We start from the raw sequence: 16,721 nt of genomic DNA, 5'->3' as shown, positions 1-16,721 counted from the left end.
TCCAGTGACTTTTGAAAGATTTCAACCAACGCCTCCGCTATTTCCTCAGCCACCTCCCTCAGAACTCTAGGATGTAGCCCATTGGGGCCAGGAGATTTATCAATATTAAGACCTTTTAGCTTTTCTAGCACTTTCTCTTTTGTAATGGCAACCATACTCAACTCAGCCCCCTGACTCCCTTTAATTGTTGGGATATTACTCATGTCTTCCACTGTGAAGACTGACGCAAAGTACTTATTAAGTTCTCCAGCTATTTCCTTATCTCTCATCACTAGGCTTCCAGCATCAGTTTGAAGTGGCCCAACATCTACTTTTGCCTGTCGTTTGTTTCTTATGTATTGAAAGAAACTTTTACTGTCATTTCTAATAGTACTGGCTAGCCTACCTTCATATTTGATCCTCTCCTTGTTATCCTCTATTTGTTTTTGTAGCCTTCCCAATCTTCTGATTTCCCAGTGCTCTTGGTCACTTTATAGGATCTCTCTTTCTTTAATACATTTCCTATCATTTCTTAATACATTTCCTAATACATTTCTCTATCATCTAAGCCTCAACCTCACCATAACATTGCTCTGTGATTCCATTGCACTCTGCCCTGTTCTACCATCCCCATTATCTTATTTTTACCCATGCAAAAGTGAGGACTGCAGATGCTGGTGATCAGATTAGAGTGGTGCTGGAAAAACACAGCACGTCAGGCAGTATCCGAGGAGCAGGATGATTTACCCATCATTCTTCTAATCTGATTTCTGTCCAAGATCAATGATTCTCCATTCTAATCCTTTGGCCTGAAAATTGCACAGCGTTACTTTCTTGCAATCGTGTGAATAGTAACCATATTTTAAATATGATATGTGCAATTCATTCAATTGCCCGGGTAGACAACCCATTATGCTTCTAGTTACATTGATACCTAAGTGCACTGTGACGCAAGTATCCACTGTCAAGTTGTATCACATTTCAGTTGTCACAGGTTCAACCTGCTTGGAATCATACACAATAGGTGTTAAACAGATTTTAATGTCTTGGATTTTCTTTCCTTTTTTTAAAGAATAGAGTCTTTAACTTAGGAAAATTAAATAATTGATTTGATACTCATTTTTCAAGTCATTGAGTCAGCTAGATTACTTTCCCAGGCCTAGTTTCTTTCACTGGTGAGGGTCTCTTACAATACCTGATCCTGTCCTCATGGTTTCTTTCAAACCTCAAGTATATATTTGGATCATGCCTAAGCCTATGTACTGCCTTATTTTTTTCAAAATATGTTGTGATTTTGTTTTATTTGTGACACTCAATGGTATTGTCATTGTTGCTATATCCTTGCTACTGCCTATATATCTGAAGCCAGTAGTCAGAACTTGGTTCTGAGGAAGGGACACCAGACCAGAAATGTTAACTCTGATTTCACTTCACAGATGCTGCCAGACCTACTGAGCTTTTTCAGCAATTTCTGCTTATGTTTCTGAATTCCAACATCTGCTGTTCTTTCAGTTTTTAAACTGTATAATCCGTCTTGCTGATTTACTTTAGCAACGAGTCACACATAACAAATGGCATTTCTAATTAGTAAATAAAAATAGTTATACTGTTACTGAACACTGGATCTTAATATTCAAGTTATTTGTATAGTGTATGCATGTTTACTTTTTATGCATATATTGGGAAAAAAAGACTAAAAGTTGAGTATGCACGTGCTTTTTAAAAATCATTCTGAGCATTACGTTCATGGTTAATGAGTGGTAATAGATTATTGTAAAACACGTGAGGTACATTGGCCTGTACTTTGTGAGTGGATAAAAGGCATTTTCTACTAAATTAGTGCTTGTGGCTTAACAGACATTGGTGTAACCATATTTGTAGATGGTCACCACAGTTATGTCCATGTATTGACACCAAAATTAGAAATCTCAAATCCATCTAATGAAGACAGGGAATTGACAGTTCTCCTGGCCATTTGCTAGCAGAAGGTGACTGATCTTAATGAATGAGGCACAGCATTTCATTGTATTAAATAAGGGAGAATCGTAAATTGCATACTAACATTTAAATCATGATATTTTCTGTAACAATATCTGACACAATAAAATGTATCAATCAAATTTTATTTCTGAGATTGAGCTCACTTGTTTCCATTCATTTGAAATCACTGTGCAATAACCCCAGGGCTCTCTCACCAGACTTCCCAAGAATATTAAACTTACTCGTGTAATTTGTGATTTTTATCTTTGATGCTATCTTGCTGCTTTCATATGAAGATAAAGTAAAATCTTAACTTTCAACAATGTACCTTCAACAATTTATCTCATCAGACTCAAATACAACTGAGCTCACTCCCCAAACACTGCTGGATGATGACCGTGAGAGAATAACAATGGTATCATTAATTGGACTCCCCATTTTTGCACTATTTCATTTGCTTCTCTCGAGACTATTTTATCTTTATATCGGAATTCCTTGACCTTCAAAGATATCAAGGTCATTACTATTTCATATGAAATGCTCTATTTATATTCATTTTGCAACAATACTCCAAATGATTGATGTGCACAACAATATTATCTTATTTTCTGTCTTAACCAGAGAGCAGTTCCACTCTCTCTATCACCATCACAGTATAATAAATGCAACAAATATTCACAGACCAGACTGCTACTTTGAGTGTTCTTGCAAACCAAATAACCCTATTATCTAACAAAGTTAAGTCATACATATAATTCCCTTACCTGTGCCTGAAATCTTTATTTCTGACAGAAGATAGGTATAGAAGAGATAGAAAAATGATTCAGTATTAGTTTTTTCCAGAAAATTGTAAATATCAAGAAGAATATTGAAAGCAAAGATGGATTGAAATAGATCAAATCACAAGGTTAAACAAAACTTTTCAGAATGCAAAGTGGAAATGATTGAAAATCAAAGCTTTTAGTTTTTCAACAACCTTCATCAATTTTGATACCATTTATTTGACAAGAAGAATATTTTGTTCTAAAAACCAATTAACTCCGGTACCAGAAAATCACTTTTCTATTCCATTATGTAATTCTCTGCTAAATCTCTCTCCCAAAAATACTGCTTTAGTAAGAACATATTTTTGTAGCTATTGAAGTTAGAAGAGGCAGGCCTTGATTACTACCAATAATATTCTGATACAAGTGTCAAAGATTCTTCCAAACTATCTGAAATATCTATTTGGATCAATATTTGGACAGAACATAGAGATATTACGTAATTGAGTAGATTGTTCAGTCCTGTAGCTTGCTCCACTCTTAATGGCTGTTCTGTACCTCAAAACTATTTATCTGCCTATGCTTCATATCCAGTCAAAGCTTTCCCTAACAAAAATGAGTATGGATGTTTCTTAGACTGATTTTTGACGTGGTTGCTATAATGTGTATGTTCACTAGGGAGTAAATATTAGTTACTGTCTAATTTGGTTACCCTTTCTCACTGGTTATTTGACATATTATTTTACCAACGGTACAAAAATCTATTCATCACTGGACTACAGTGTCCCTTATTTCACAATATTGTGGTCAGGTGTTCCAGAATTAGGATTAAAAATGGTAAGTAACATTCACATTGAACAAGTGCCAAAAACAACTATCTCCAACAAGGCCAAGACGAAACACTTCCTGTTTGAGATCAATCACACTGACATGCTGAATCCTGCTTCAAACACTGATCTGACACCTGACTGGACAGGCCACATAGATGCTGTAAGCAGGCTCAGAGGTAGACACGGAGTCCATCTCTATAACCAGAACCTTTTACTAAACTGAGTGCACTATAAACATAGTAGAGAGGGGCATTTGCACATCCATCTTACAGTAAGACCTCCTAAACACTGGCCATTAAATGATCTGAAATCACTGCTCGTGATCTGATCAATTATCCTATCGATAGTTGCTTCCTTTAGACTACACCTCCCACCAAATAGTCATCTGTCTCTGAATATTTACATCTTTTCATCATTACTTGTGTTCCTAAATGTTTATGCTACTCTTTATTAAGCCATGTACCATTGCCCTCACCACCAAGTTTCCTCTGACAGATTTCAATGCTGACCATGTTCTCGGACCTCTGGGAGGACCGGTAGGATAGCATGATGTCCTGCTTGGAACAGAGAAGACCATTGTCCACTTCATTTCTTGGCAGAACACGCCCTGGTGCTTGTGCTGTTTTGGTGAAAATTCTGTCATATTTTCTAGGTTGTCACTTGGCTGAATCTGGTTGGACAACCTCCAGTCCAACTTGTGCATGGCATGGCTACAGGATAATGTGTCTGATGAGGCTGGCTTGGGTCATTTCCCATATCCTTGGTGGTGTATCATGTGTTGTTTCCATAATAGGATTGAACTGTAGAACACACTGCTGCAGGATCTGTGGGTGTCATCGAATAGTTTTTATCTCACTCTCCAGTGTGGTTTTTGCCCAGCTATGTTAAGGGTGGTTTCTCCCACTCCTTATGTCTCAACATCCTGAGGAGATACACAGTCCGTGCTTTCCTGAGACTTGGTCTCCTGGGTAGACTCTTTGTTGTTCTCTCCCAGAGTTGACCATAGGGAGAATCTTACTTTTGGCTGATGTACGGACTTTGCAGAGATTCTGTCAGACCCTTCCCTGGGCTCATGCTTCGTACTGAGTATAGTCTTCACTGTGCAATGTGTTTCAATCTTTCAACTGCTGTATGGTATTCTTAGTTGAATTTCACAGTTGCTTGGTCCTCCAAGGCTTCAGTCATCTTTGTTCTTGGCTTTCCCACTGGTAGTCTGGTTCTGCTCCTGTCAATGCATGAGAGGTTATGGCTACATCCTTTCTCATTATAGACTGAGTGATTCTGTGGTTCTCTGGAAGAGTTTGTTGCTGCATTGTGTGGTGTATTTCCATGACATCTCGGAGAATCCCTCTCCTCGTACTCCTTAAAGCGCAGTGCCAGATCCAGATTCCCCTGCTCTGGCTGGTTGTCATAGTAAGTGGTACCCATTTGGCACGTTTGTCTAACTGTTTCCAAAAGGGTGGCATATGGCCTTGGAAATATTCATGTGGTTGCCAGTGTGGAATATCACCAGTAGAGGCTGCTTCATGGTGGTCTGGACAGGTGGTGTTTCCCCTTTTACCAATGAGTAAGCAAAGCCAGACAGGCTTCCTCGCTCAGTAAATACTACTGTTGAAATCACTGATAGCATCTGTGGAATCTCTTAGACCCTTGTACCGGAGTTTCTCAGTTGTGTGGTCCAAGTCCTTCACTCAGATTCCCACCGGGCCATGAAGGCAGTTTGTGGAGGGATGGAGGACTTCTGATCTTAACCACTACACTGAAGAGAAAAGAGAACCTTCTGCATTGAGCTTAAATGTTGTTTTGTGTTTGTTGACATGGAATTCTACACTCTCCAAATCAACTGTCATCTAGCCACCTCTCCTAGGAAACGTATTTCAAATAGCAGGGAGATTGCTAATGGATCTGTCTGGCTTGGGTATGGATTTGGATGCAGATGCTGTTTTCTGGAGCAAGTTGCTTCAAAATGGTTTCTCTTTCTGCAGCCATGCCAGTCCTCTTTGGCTGCAGGACATATTTTGTGCCACAATAGGTATTGGTGGTGATGTCATCCTCTTCTGCCTGGCCTCTCTGCTATCTGCTATGTTGCAACTCTTGCAATTGATGAACTGTATTGACTCTAAGTGAAGACTCCTATTCCTTTGTAATGAGGTGCCTGATATGTTTTCTCAGCTTCTAGTCTCTGGTTAGTTGCACTCATTTTGACAATGTAGAGTGTTCTCTGGATGGCAGAATGTCTGACAGGCTCTCATCATGCAATCCCACAATGATTTGATCTTACTACTCTCTCAAGGAACCATCATTGCAGTTGTGTGCAAGCAGGTACAAATATTTCCAAGTGAGTCTATGCTCTTTTCTGGATCCTGGCACATCTATTGAACTAAATCAAACATAACATTCTACCTAATGTCAAAGTACTCATCAAAAGCCTTCAGCAGATAGTCATTTGTTATCAAGTCCTCAGTGATCCCTTGCCTAGTCAGTACATCATCAGTGCAGCAGTCTATAAGAACATGCTGGTCTGTTCTCTCGTGGTTTGTATGAGAGAGCCAAGCAAACTCTGATTTGAGCCCTGTGTAGTGCAACCTAGGTTTGGATTTTTCATGTAGATTAGTGACTTAGGTTCCCAACATTCACTATGCAGTCCTCAGATTCCATGCAATATAATTTCAATTTCTTGGTGGAAAAATAAATCCTCAGTAATAAAAGGCTCCAACATACACACTATTGCATCTGCTGAGGAAAAAAAATATTCTGACGTGTGAAATAAAATCTTGAAATCCTACTGGCTGGCGTCAGTAAACCAGAGACCACATCAAATGAATAATGTGTTACCAGAACTTCTAAAAACTGTCATTCACTCTCAGATGAATGGAATATTAATGAAAACCAATAGAACTTGAAGCTTGAGCCACAAATATATAATGGCCACAGTTGTCCAAAAATAGGGAAAGAAACAACAGAAGGTATTCATTCGAATTTTAAAGCAGAGTTTCAGTAAATCAATGGAAGGTAGCAGGTGGTTAAAGTTTTTTCAAGTGACAACAACAATTTTGCTTTCAATCAGCTAAAACGCTCACTCAGTTTAAATCACAGTACAAAAAAAGTACAGGCTTACTGAATACTTTGCAACTTTTCTTGTTGCATTATGGTCCTATTTCCATTGGCAAAATACTGTAACACATCTGAACAAGTACAAAATACTGATCAATTTAGAGTTAACGTATCTTTTCAGGACAGATCCCTATGATGAAACATTTAATTAAAAATACATCTACCTCACAACATGGCTCCTTATAGTGACATTTAGAATCAGAATTAGAATCCCCACAGTGTGGAAACCCTTCGGCCCAACAAGTCCACACCGACCCTCTGAAGAGTTACCCACCCAGACCCATTCTCCTACCCTCTATTTACCCCTGACTAATGCACCCAGCCGACACATCCCTGAACACGATGGACAATTTAGTATGGCCAATTCACCTAATGTGCACATCTTTGGATTGATAGATTTAGATAAAGATGTACATCTGTGGGATGAAACCAGAGCACCCGGAGAATGTGCAAACTCCACACAGACAGTCACCTGAGGCTGGAATTGAACTCAGGTCCCTGGTGCTGTGAGGCAGCAGTGCTAACCACTGAGCCACCATGCCCCCCTGTGTGAAAAATGATACAGTTACCTTTCAGACTGATTCTGAATCCTAAGAGGCTTTCCATTTTCTTCCACAAACCTTCAAACCTGACATGCTGTTAATCACCTTCCAAAACCCAAAACCACCAATCGAAAATGATGTGTGGGAGGAAACACTATTTAATCCCCAGTTCAAAATGGGTAACCTGGCCTTGTTAGGTGTGTGTGTGTGCACTTTGCACATTGTGTATTCCTTAACTGCAAAAGGGCAGAGGCAAATGGTTCTTGGGTGAAAATGCAGGGGAAAATGATTTCCTCCAAAATAAAATCAAAATGTGGCTATTTGTGCACCAAAATGTCCCCCCACACACAAATGAAAACTTGGTTGCTGGTAACAAATTTCCACTTACTGTTTGTTAGTTAATAATGGAAAGCTTGATAAATATTTTTCTTAATGTTACATGGAAGAAATTGGGCAAGCATAAAGGATAGATGAAAATAATGCATTAAAAACAGAATAATATGCTCTAAAGAAAGAATTTTCTATTTTTGGTAACACAGGTAACATATATATACCTTGTTCGAAAAAAAACACAGCCACCAAAGCACTTTTCTTCAGGTAACAAAATATACCTTGTTCCAAAAACAAAGTAGCCACCAGAGCACATGACCTTCTTTTCCCTTGTTCATGAGCAAAACCCTCTAACTTTTTCTCTGCTCTTAATTGTCCAGCTCACCTAATATTGGAGCTAAAAATTAATATCATCCATCATTCTATAATGCTGTATATTATTTGACCCAAATACCATACTTACCAGGATATAGATCCCTTAATTTTAGGAACACTTCTGTGACTGAATAATACTGCATAACTTAAATGAGTTAAATCAGTGTTTGAAGTTATCATACCTTAACTCCAGTATATTAATGACATTGCCTGAGGGGAAGATCCTACGAACATAATTAAAATCACCAACATAAATGCTTCCATCGGATCCACATGTCAGCGCAACTGGTGCAAGGAGCTTGTTCCCAGTCGCAAGGCCATTGCAGCTTGGACAGGAAATGCTACGTCTTCGCCCATTTCCGATAATGCTTCCAATGACAGGTGGCTGCTGGGATATAAAATTATTTTCTCCATTTCCTTTGTGCAAGATACCTGCAAAAAAATTGTTGTTAATATTTGAAATTTATTGTACGAAACAGCAAATACAGCTACAATAGCAGTATTGCATGCATTTAACTAACAGCAAATCTTTTTAACAATCTGTCATGTTATCATAGCACCAAGCTCTAATTAGTGGTTTTGTATGTTTTTTATTCATTGCTTTCTTTGTGAATATCTATAATTATTGGTGATGTCTAAACTAGAAACTTTTGACGAACAATGTTAGAGATATTAATATACAGAGAAAAATACCAAAAATCACTGAAAGAGAAAATTCTAGTTCTAATTCTACACTTAACATTTGAAAACAAAAGAATGGTAACTTTCATAGGTACCCACAGTTAAACACTGAACTATCTTTTTTCTTCCATTTGCTTTGATCTTTTCAGGCTTGTCAATTCTGATTTTACTGGAGTTACAAGATTGAGATATTTTCAGGGACATAGATAAAAGAAAATCAAGGCTACAGGTGATATTTTACAATACTTGGAGCTTAATCAAGTTCAATTTCTCCCCCCAAATTTTTCATATTCAATCAAAATCAACCAGCCTCTGCCTGCCCTGTAACAATTCTGTGATTCTGATTCTTATTTGGTACATTGCTCTGCTGAATAACTGCAATATTGACAGAAAAGAACTGTTTATCTCTGTTAGGAATGATAAAAACTTCAAAACAAAGGGAACCAAGGATTAGAATGTGTACATTTATCTTTTATGGAATTCCAAACCTTTTAACCACTTTCAACAATTCACATATGAGAACAAAATCAATTTTGATGAGTTAAACTTTAAATTGTGACAGATTTACACGTTTCTTTGGGGTAGTCTGGAATTCAGGACCCATTGATTTCCAGTGCAATCCACTGATTTTGATGAGGTTCTTAGCTTGGATTTTACAATTGAGTGTGTGTGGCTCCTTTAAATTTTATTTTGGTGAGCTTCCAGTGGTATTCACATTTGCCCTACGCCTTCTGCTTTCTGTAAATGAAAGGGAAAATGAGTGGGCCATATCCAGCAACCGTTCTTTTCCGCCTTGTTCTTGAATCAATTCATTTATGGAAAAATCATTTTGGAAGTCCCTGCATGCAGGGCACAAGGGACTTACTGTGTTACACTATCCTCCTCAACTGGCTGTGCAGTTTCCTTAAACGGAGGGAGCAGGTCAAGGAAGTTAGGGATTATCGGTCAGGCCGAGCAGGCTTCCATCGATTGTGGCCTGCCCCATTCCTCCATTAGCAACCCACTGATCAGAAACTTGCTGGTCTGCAATAATATTGTGCTGAGGCCTGCCTTAATTGTTTTGAAATGGGAATTTTGTCCTCATTTACAAGAATGTTCTGCCTAAAAATCTGCCAGCCAAGTATCAGTAGCATCAGATGCAGGGAGTAGCCACTTCTGGGATTATAAGTAGTCCAGGAAGAAAAGCAATAGGGGTTTCCCAAATTTAGGGAAGTCAGGGATTATTAGTTGGGCCTAGCAGGCTCCCACTGATTGTGGGGAAGGATGTCGGAGTGTTTGGTTTTAGAAGCCCGGGTGGGAAGGAGCCCTAAAGTGGCAATAAAATATGATCTGTGCACAGGGATCTGTCCAAAATGGGCACAGGGAACTCCATCATTTGAAGTAACCACCCTTCTGTCAGCGAGCAGCTCCCACAATGAAACCAGCCAGGCTGCTTGCTTTACCTTGATTTTCCCAACATGGGGAAAAGCTGCGAAGGAAATGGAATGAGGTCCTTAAGTGATCAGTTAAGGACTTAAAGAGGCTTAAGGACTGAATGACACCTCACCAAACCACGACAGTATGGCAGATAGATCAGGGGTGAATGGGAAGGCAGTGCTGAAACTAACTCCCACTCCCCCAGTTTTGTTTCTGGCTGGTGAGGATAGGTGGAGGGAAAGTTAAAATACATCCCTATATTTCAAATGTGGACATTCTACATTTTAAAAATCTGTTGTTTTGATTAGCAAAATGGCTAAAGTGTGTATTCTTATGTTACTGCAGTGAATGCTGCATTGTTGACTTACTACTTCGAATGTTGAGGGCATGGTGTTTGTCTAAAGTCCATCCACCCAGGTTAGATGCATCTAACTCATAGCCTTGTAAAACAGCAGTACGTTTCTCCCAGAGTATCAGGTCTGGACATGATTCATATTCATAGCCCACAGACACTGCAAGGATACAATTGAAATAGGTTAAACTGATGCACAAAATATTATGGAAAGAACTATCTATTTAAAATCAAGTTCCTTTTTAAGATAGCCTCATTTAAACATCATCAAAATACATTGAAAATGAGGTCACATGTGGCACTGAACTAATATGAATATGATCCTTTATCTTGGGAGATCCAAATCTGAATCTGGCTCAGATACAAGGAAAAAAGTCGCCTCTCACAAATGCTTGTAAAATAACACACTTGGAGTAAGATTTAGCAATTGTATTCAAGAAACCAGTGGCTTATGTGTCTGCATAATAATAATCAAATGTGCCTTTGAAAGAGACAGAACTTGTAAAGTACTGTTAGTACAATTATAGTTGATAATGCCGACACATCATATCACTGAAGAAATGTTAATTTCCAATCTCCCCATTCCCCACCAACGACACTGGGTTGAGGCAGGTGGACAGTAGACATATTAAAAAGTTCAGATCCATTCCCAAGCCTCCTATTTCATTTTAATGAAAACATGTCTGAGAATGGTGGGTAACGGTTTCATGTGAAGCAGATCAGTCAGTAAGATCTTGTAAGGAGTTACGTGCCTTCAATGGACGGATTTTCATTTTTAACCCATGGAAATTGGCCTTCCTCATGTGTCAAGGAAGATTGGATCCATGAATTCTTGCACATTTGCCTCTTATCTGGATCATAAGGTTGATAATACCTTTACTATTGAAAAGAAAGCCAATTTATTTTCCCTCACCAGAATACGTAAGCTATAGCCTTTAACCAGTAATGAAGGGTGGATTCTTACCAGGCTCCGAGCGATATGGGCTATGGCAAGATGAGCTGTAGAATTGGGTGAGCTCATCTTACTGAAATTTCCCCACTTTGTTCAGTTGGACATGTTGAGATTCTCATTAGAGAATAGTGAGTTCCCAATTGATGACCTTTATTGCTTATTGCTTTATTGTTAAATGGCTTCTTAATAGTCCAACTTACTGCAGGTTGTGATCTTAACAAACTCACCATTACAAACTAGATGTCGAGAAAACACAACATGAAAATTAGCATGGGTTCTTGGTGGATTTAACTTGCAACTTGCTCCAAAAGGCCTCCATGTTGTACAACAGGCAGCTTCTTGGGCATGCTCCATGAGGACCAGCCACATACATCCCACATTGGCAATGGACATGTGCAAACCTCTAAGAACCCTCAGAACATATCTCCGAACTTACAGGACATTTCTGCACTTCAGTCTCACCTCAGGCTGCACCAGAAACTATCATTGTCGTGCTGCTGTCAGGGCATGGTGTGTTCAGGGTAATGCACCAAACTCATTGACTGGCTGCCTCTCCAGGCTCTTCACTTGTTGTCAAAGCTTTCATTCACTCTAAGCCTACTTGGATGTTCACAGCATTCCTGACTTGTCTTGCCTGTTTTGCTCTTTGCCCCTTCAGCCTGAAATATCAGGTTCATATTACTGTTGTCTACCTGTGCCATTGAGCTCAGACGCAAAGCCAGGAATCTTGTTGTGGTTCTTAGTGGTCCTCAGTCCAGTCAAGGGGGATAGTCTTCGCTTAGTGGATCCAAGTGCAGTACATCATTCCAGGCCCTGTTTGAATTAGGGTCCTCTGCTCACAAGGGATGATACCAGCCCTGACACCCTTACCATCCAACAGTTGTGGCATCACCCTGCCAGCTCTAATATTCCTCTTCCCTGATATCCCCCCAACCTAATCTGAGCATTCCAACCTTACCAGGCACCCAATCCACCTGGTACCCTACTAGGCACTCTATTCCTATGACCCTAACCCCACACTTACCCTTTCACAGCAGATGTCTAAATGTCTGGTTGGAAATTTAAATCACAGAGTGTAGCAAACTGATTGCTGTAAAAGGGGATGTGGTTTGACTTCCTCCGACTCTCCTAGACAAGGGGAGCTGTGTTGATTTCCTCTGTGCTCTACCTTTCTGTAGGAGCTAGAATTGAAATTCCTGGCTAGAAATGTGGAGCTTTGGATCCACCTTGAAAATTATGATTGAAGTTGCAATGTGACTGTGCTGTCACTTCTCAAAATATCCTGGCCAATGATTTTGGAATCATTGGATACAGTCTTATAGAGTCAAACAGCATGGAATCAGACCCTTCGGTTCAACTAGCCTATGCCGAACATAATTCCAAACTAAACTAGTTCCACCTGCCTGCTCTTGGCCCATATCTCTCCAAACATTTCTTATTCATGTACTTGTCTCAATTCCTTTTAAACATTGTAACTGTACCTGTATCTACCACTTCCTCTGAAGTTCATTCTACACATAATTCACTCTTTGTAGAAAGAAAAGGTTCCTCATGTCTTTTTTAAACCTTTCTCTTCTCACCTTGAAAATATGCCCCCGAGTCTTGAAATCCCTCACCCTAGGGAAAAGACACCTGCCATTCAGCTTACCTGTACCCCTCATTATTTTATAAACCTCTAGAAGGTCACCTCTCAAACTCCTCTGCTCTAGTGAAAAATGTCCCAGCCTATCTAGCCTCTCCTTTTAACTCAAATCCTCCATTGCTGGCAACATCCTGGTAAATCTCTTCTGAATCCATTCCAGCTTAATAATATCCTTCCTATAACAGGGAGACCAGATATGGACCTCCAGAAGAGGTCTCACCAATGTCCCAACTCCTATACTCAAAGATGTGAGCAATGAGTAATGAATAATTCTTGGCTGTTTCAGTGGTTTCTCACTAGGTTGCAACTTATATCAGTGGTGTATATCCATACTAAAATTGGTTGCTTGTTTTCAGGCCAATGAAATGGTAACTAAATTTACCTTACAAACATCATAACTTGTTGCTAAGTTAGACTTCTACTGAAAATCTGGGACAAATACATATAATTCAGCTTTGGATGATTTAACTTCACGACAATTCTGAATTGATTGAATGCTGAAGATGATGCTTGCTGTCATTCCACCAGCTGCATGAAGGTGCAATTATTAAAATTGCAGAGGCAACATGAGAGCCGAGAAAAATAATAAGACTTGATTTAAGTAATCAACATTCAAAAAAGTGACAGTGAATAAGAAATTACAATCAGAGGGTTTCATTCCAATACCATTGTCTAGTAAAACTGTCGAGATGAACATATTTTCAATAGAACCACCATCAAGTATGTTAGCTACTTAAAACAGAATCTGTTTATTTCCTTTGAAAAAGCTTTTGATTGCGTTGTCTATTTAGAGGGAGTGCCTCATTGGTGTGACAAGAAAATAATATTCAATCATACCTATCAGCAATCCTTCATTCTGTCTAGCTGCAGAGCATATTTTCAAACTTGACAGAAAATGCTTCAATTAGGCTTGATAATTTTATGAAATACACCACATGCCTTTTAGTGTGGAATAGAGACTTTTCATCAGGACTTTCAATTTTTTAAAATGTTTTAAAGGGGAAAACTAGAATAGTGCTTCAGCTTATCTTAGTTTCGCAGGTTTGGCAGTATCCATAGAGAGAAATCAGAGTGAACTTTTTTTTCTAATTCATTTGCAGGATGAGGGGATCACTGTCTAGGGACTATTTATTGCCGATCCCTAACTGTCCAGAAGGCAGTTAAGAGTTAACCCCATTTCTGAGAGTCTGGAGTCACATATAGGTCAGACCAGGGGAAGAGAATGGCAGTTTCCTTTCCTAAAGGACATTAGTGAACCAGATGGGTTTTTCTGACAATCGACAATGTCATCATTAGACTCTTAATTCCAGATATTTATTGAATTCAAATTCCACCATTTGCCATGGTGGGATTTGAATCAGGGTCCCCAGAACATTACCTGGGTCTCTGGATTAACAGTCCAGTGATAATACCACTAGGCCATTGCCTCCCCTTCCGGGTCCAGTAACCCTTCTTCAGAACTCCGAACTCACTGGACCGGAAACATTAACTCTGATTTCTCTCCACAGATGCTGCCAGACCTGCTGAGATTTTCCAGTAGTTTCTGTTCTTGTTTCGGATTTACAGCATCTGCAGTTTTTGGGTTTTTAAAATCAAATTAGTTTAGTTCACTTCAAATTCTCAGTCAAGGATATTTTGACGTGGAATGAGAAAGTACAATGTAGAGGGCTAAAAATCAAGTAAGGAACAATTAGAATGATTGTGTCACCTTTATCACCCAGTGTGTCCCTGATCTCACTAAATGAGACTTGCATCAAGTGATACTAATAAATTCCTCACAAAAAGGGAAAGTGGAAAATAAATTAATTTATGCCATTGCTCAGAGAATGCATGTTTCCTCCAACTGGGAGTTAATTTCAAGAATTTTAAAACACAGACTTTGAGATGGAAGAGATAATAATAAATTGTGGAAATGGAAATAACTAAGATGGCATAAATTGTGACTAAAGTAAGTTGAGTTACCAGAAGACCCTAATACTTTTTATTATATCACACTCATCAGCACTAACAATCAACATAAATGACGACTATGAAATTAAGAAACCCACCAAATGCTTCTGATAGCCCATAAACCTTCTGACTGTAGACATCAGTCTTGTCCCAGATGAAGTAATAGGATAGGTCGGGGGTAGCAGGAAACCACTTCTGGAAGAGTCGACCTTCCACGGCCACCATGAGATGTACTTTCATTAGATTGAATGGGATGGAGGGGTCAGTCAGACTAATCCTCATGATTGACTTGTAGCCAGCATTGCGACTACTGACATAGTTCAGCTTCATTTTACTACCTGGAATATTTATCTCCTCTTGTAAAGCCTGTTAACAAAGTGGGAGAAAGACCGTAGTAAATAATAAATGAGAAAGAAATGTTAGCATTCTGCCGCAATTCCTCTGGAGTACACCTGGGAACTTATAGACAGAAGTTTGATATTTTGCCATGAATGACAGGATACAATATTTGTCTATTGATTCTTCACACGGTGCGATTTTCACTGCTTAAATGGCCATTTGAGGCAATCATCTCCCATAGGTTAAGTAAAACTTAAGTAGCCTAATTGCACACCAGTGTTAGATTTAACAACAGAACAGGATAGGAATCAGTTGAAAAGTCACTTACATTTTCCCAGTAGTAGCAGGTGCAGGGTGGCAGTACTATAATCAGTTTTTAAAAATATTTAATTGAGTGAACTCTCCAAGGTATTAAAATTTCCTTTTTTCAAAGTGTTTGTTATGTCTTTTTGTGAAAGTGGTGTCTGGTAGTATGACTCACTTGCTTTACTTAAACTATACAATTCTGTGAAAGTGTCTATCACTTTAATCTACAAACAGTAATGGTTCAAACACAGCATTGTTAAGTTCTGGGTCATTCTTCCTGTCAAGAACAATCATAGTCTTTATAGGCTGGCATGATGCTCCGCACCAGTGGGTTTGGGGCTGGTGGTGAGTAAAACCCATGGTAGCTTTTGAGGGGGGTAGCATCGGGCACCTCACCTATCCTTGGGCATATTAAAACCCTTAACTGACCAATTAAGGGCTTCATCTCACTTTGGTATTACCCACAATCGGGGAGGAGGGAAGGCTAACACCAAACTTAGCACGGCTTGGCCAACTGGGGTTGGGCAAGAGGGAATGGGGTTTCCTTTACAGGTCTATGGGACACACCCTCTACAAGGGCCATTTCCCCCCTGTTCTTCTTTCCTCAGGCTCTAACCCCTTCATTGCTAACCTTCATCCTGGAGATAAGTGGACAGCCTCCTTTCAAGGACTTTGAAGTCTCACCTGAAAATGACTAACACTGCCTCCAGTGTTAACCTATTGTGGGATGGCCTTTGGGATTATGGGCAGGCTCTCCACTGAATTTTGAGCTGGGATCAGGTAGAGATAACAGGGACTGTGGAGTCCAGTGAAATCCATGAATAAAAATATTGACTGGGTACATTTTGGTCAGTTTTGAATCAATTATGCAGAGCCACTAGGAAGGGAGATTGAGAAGCGTTGCATTGTTTCATGCAAAAGCCTCGACCTTATAATCCACAAGAGGGAAGACACTAACTAGAGAAGGAGCAGTGCATAATCCACTATGTCATTGAGTCCCTCTAATTAAGAATTAAATTCCACTTAGTCAGCGTAATAAATTATGATGGTTTCCACATTTTCCCTTGTCATACATCTTTACAATAATTATTTTCAAAGTTCATCAGTGGGCTGTGCATTGAGTACTGATTTTCTGAGATGCATCAATCATATAAATCTACACATGAGAA

At 39.3% G+C, this 16,721-nt stretch overlaps 1 protein-coding gene across 12 annotated transcripts in view; it reads right to left on the bottom strand.

The window, feature by feature from the left end:
• tenm4 (teneurin transmembrane protein 4) overlaps positions 1 to 16,721 on the bottom strand; it is a 660,982-nt gene that overhangs the window by 69,228 nt on the left and 575,033 nt on the right. For 9 of the 12 annotated variants that reach the window (XM_043691653.1, XM_043691652.1, XM_043691658.1 and 6 more), the window contains 4 exons: positions 15,006 to 15,273; positions 10,380 to 10,523; positions 8,097 to 8,346; positions 2,724 to 2,744 (listed from right to left, as the gene is read on the bottom strand). In XM_043691653.1, coding sequence (XP_043547588.1) covers positions 2,724 to 2,744; positions 8,097 to 8,346; positions 10,380 to 10,523; positions 15,006 to 15,273 — 683 coding nt within the window. The remainder of the gene's footprint in view (positions 1 to 2,723; positions 2,745 to 8,096; positions 8,347 to 10,379; positions 10,524 to 15,005; positions 15,274 to 16,721) is intronic. The other 3 variants (XM_043691657.1, XM_043691659.1, XM_043691664.1) reach the window with 1 other exon arrangement.

Source organism: Chiloscyllium plagiosum, chromosome 6 (assembly GCF_004010195.1).
Source record: "Chiloscyllium plagiosum isolate BGI_BamShark_2017 chromosome 6, ASM401019v2, whole genome shotgun sequence".
NCBI lineage: Eukaryota > Metazoa > Chordata > Chondrichthyes > Orectolobiformes > Hemiscylliidae > Chiloscyllium > Chiloscyllium plagiosum.
This window is presented reverse-complemented; position numbering and strand designations above follow the sequence as displayed.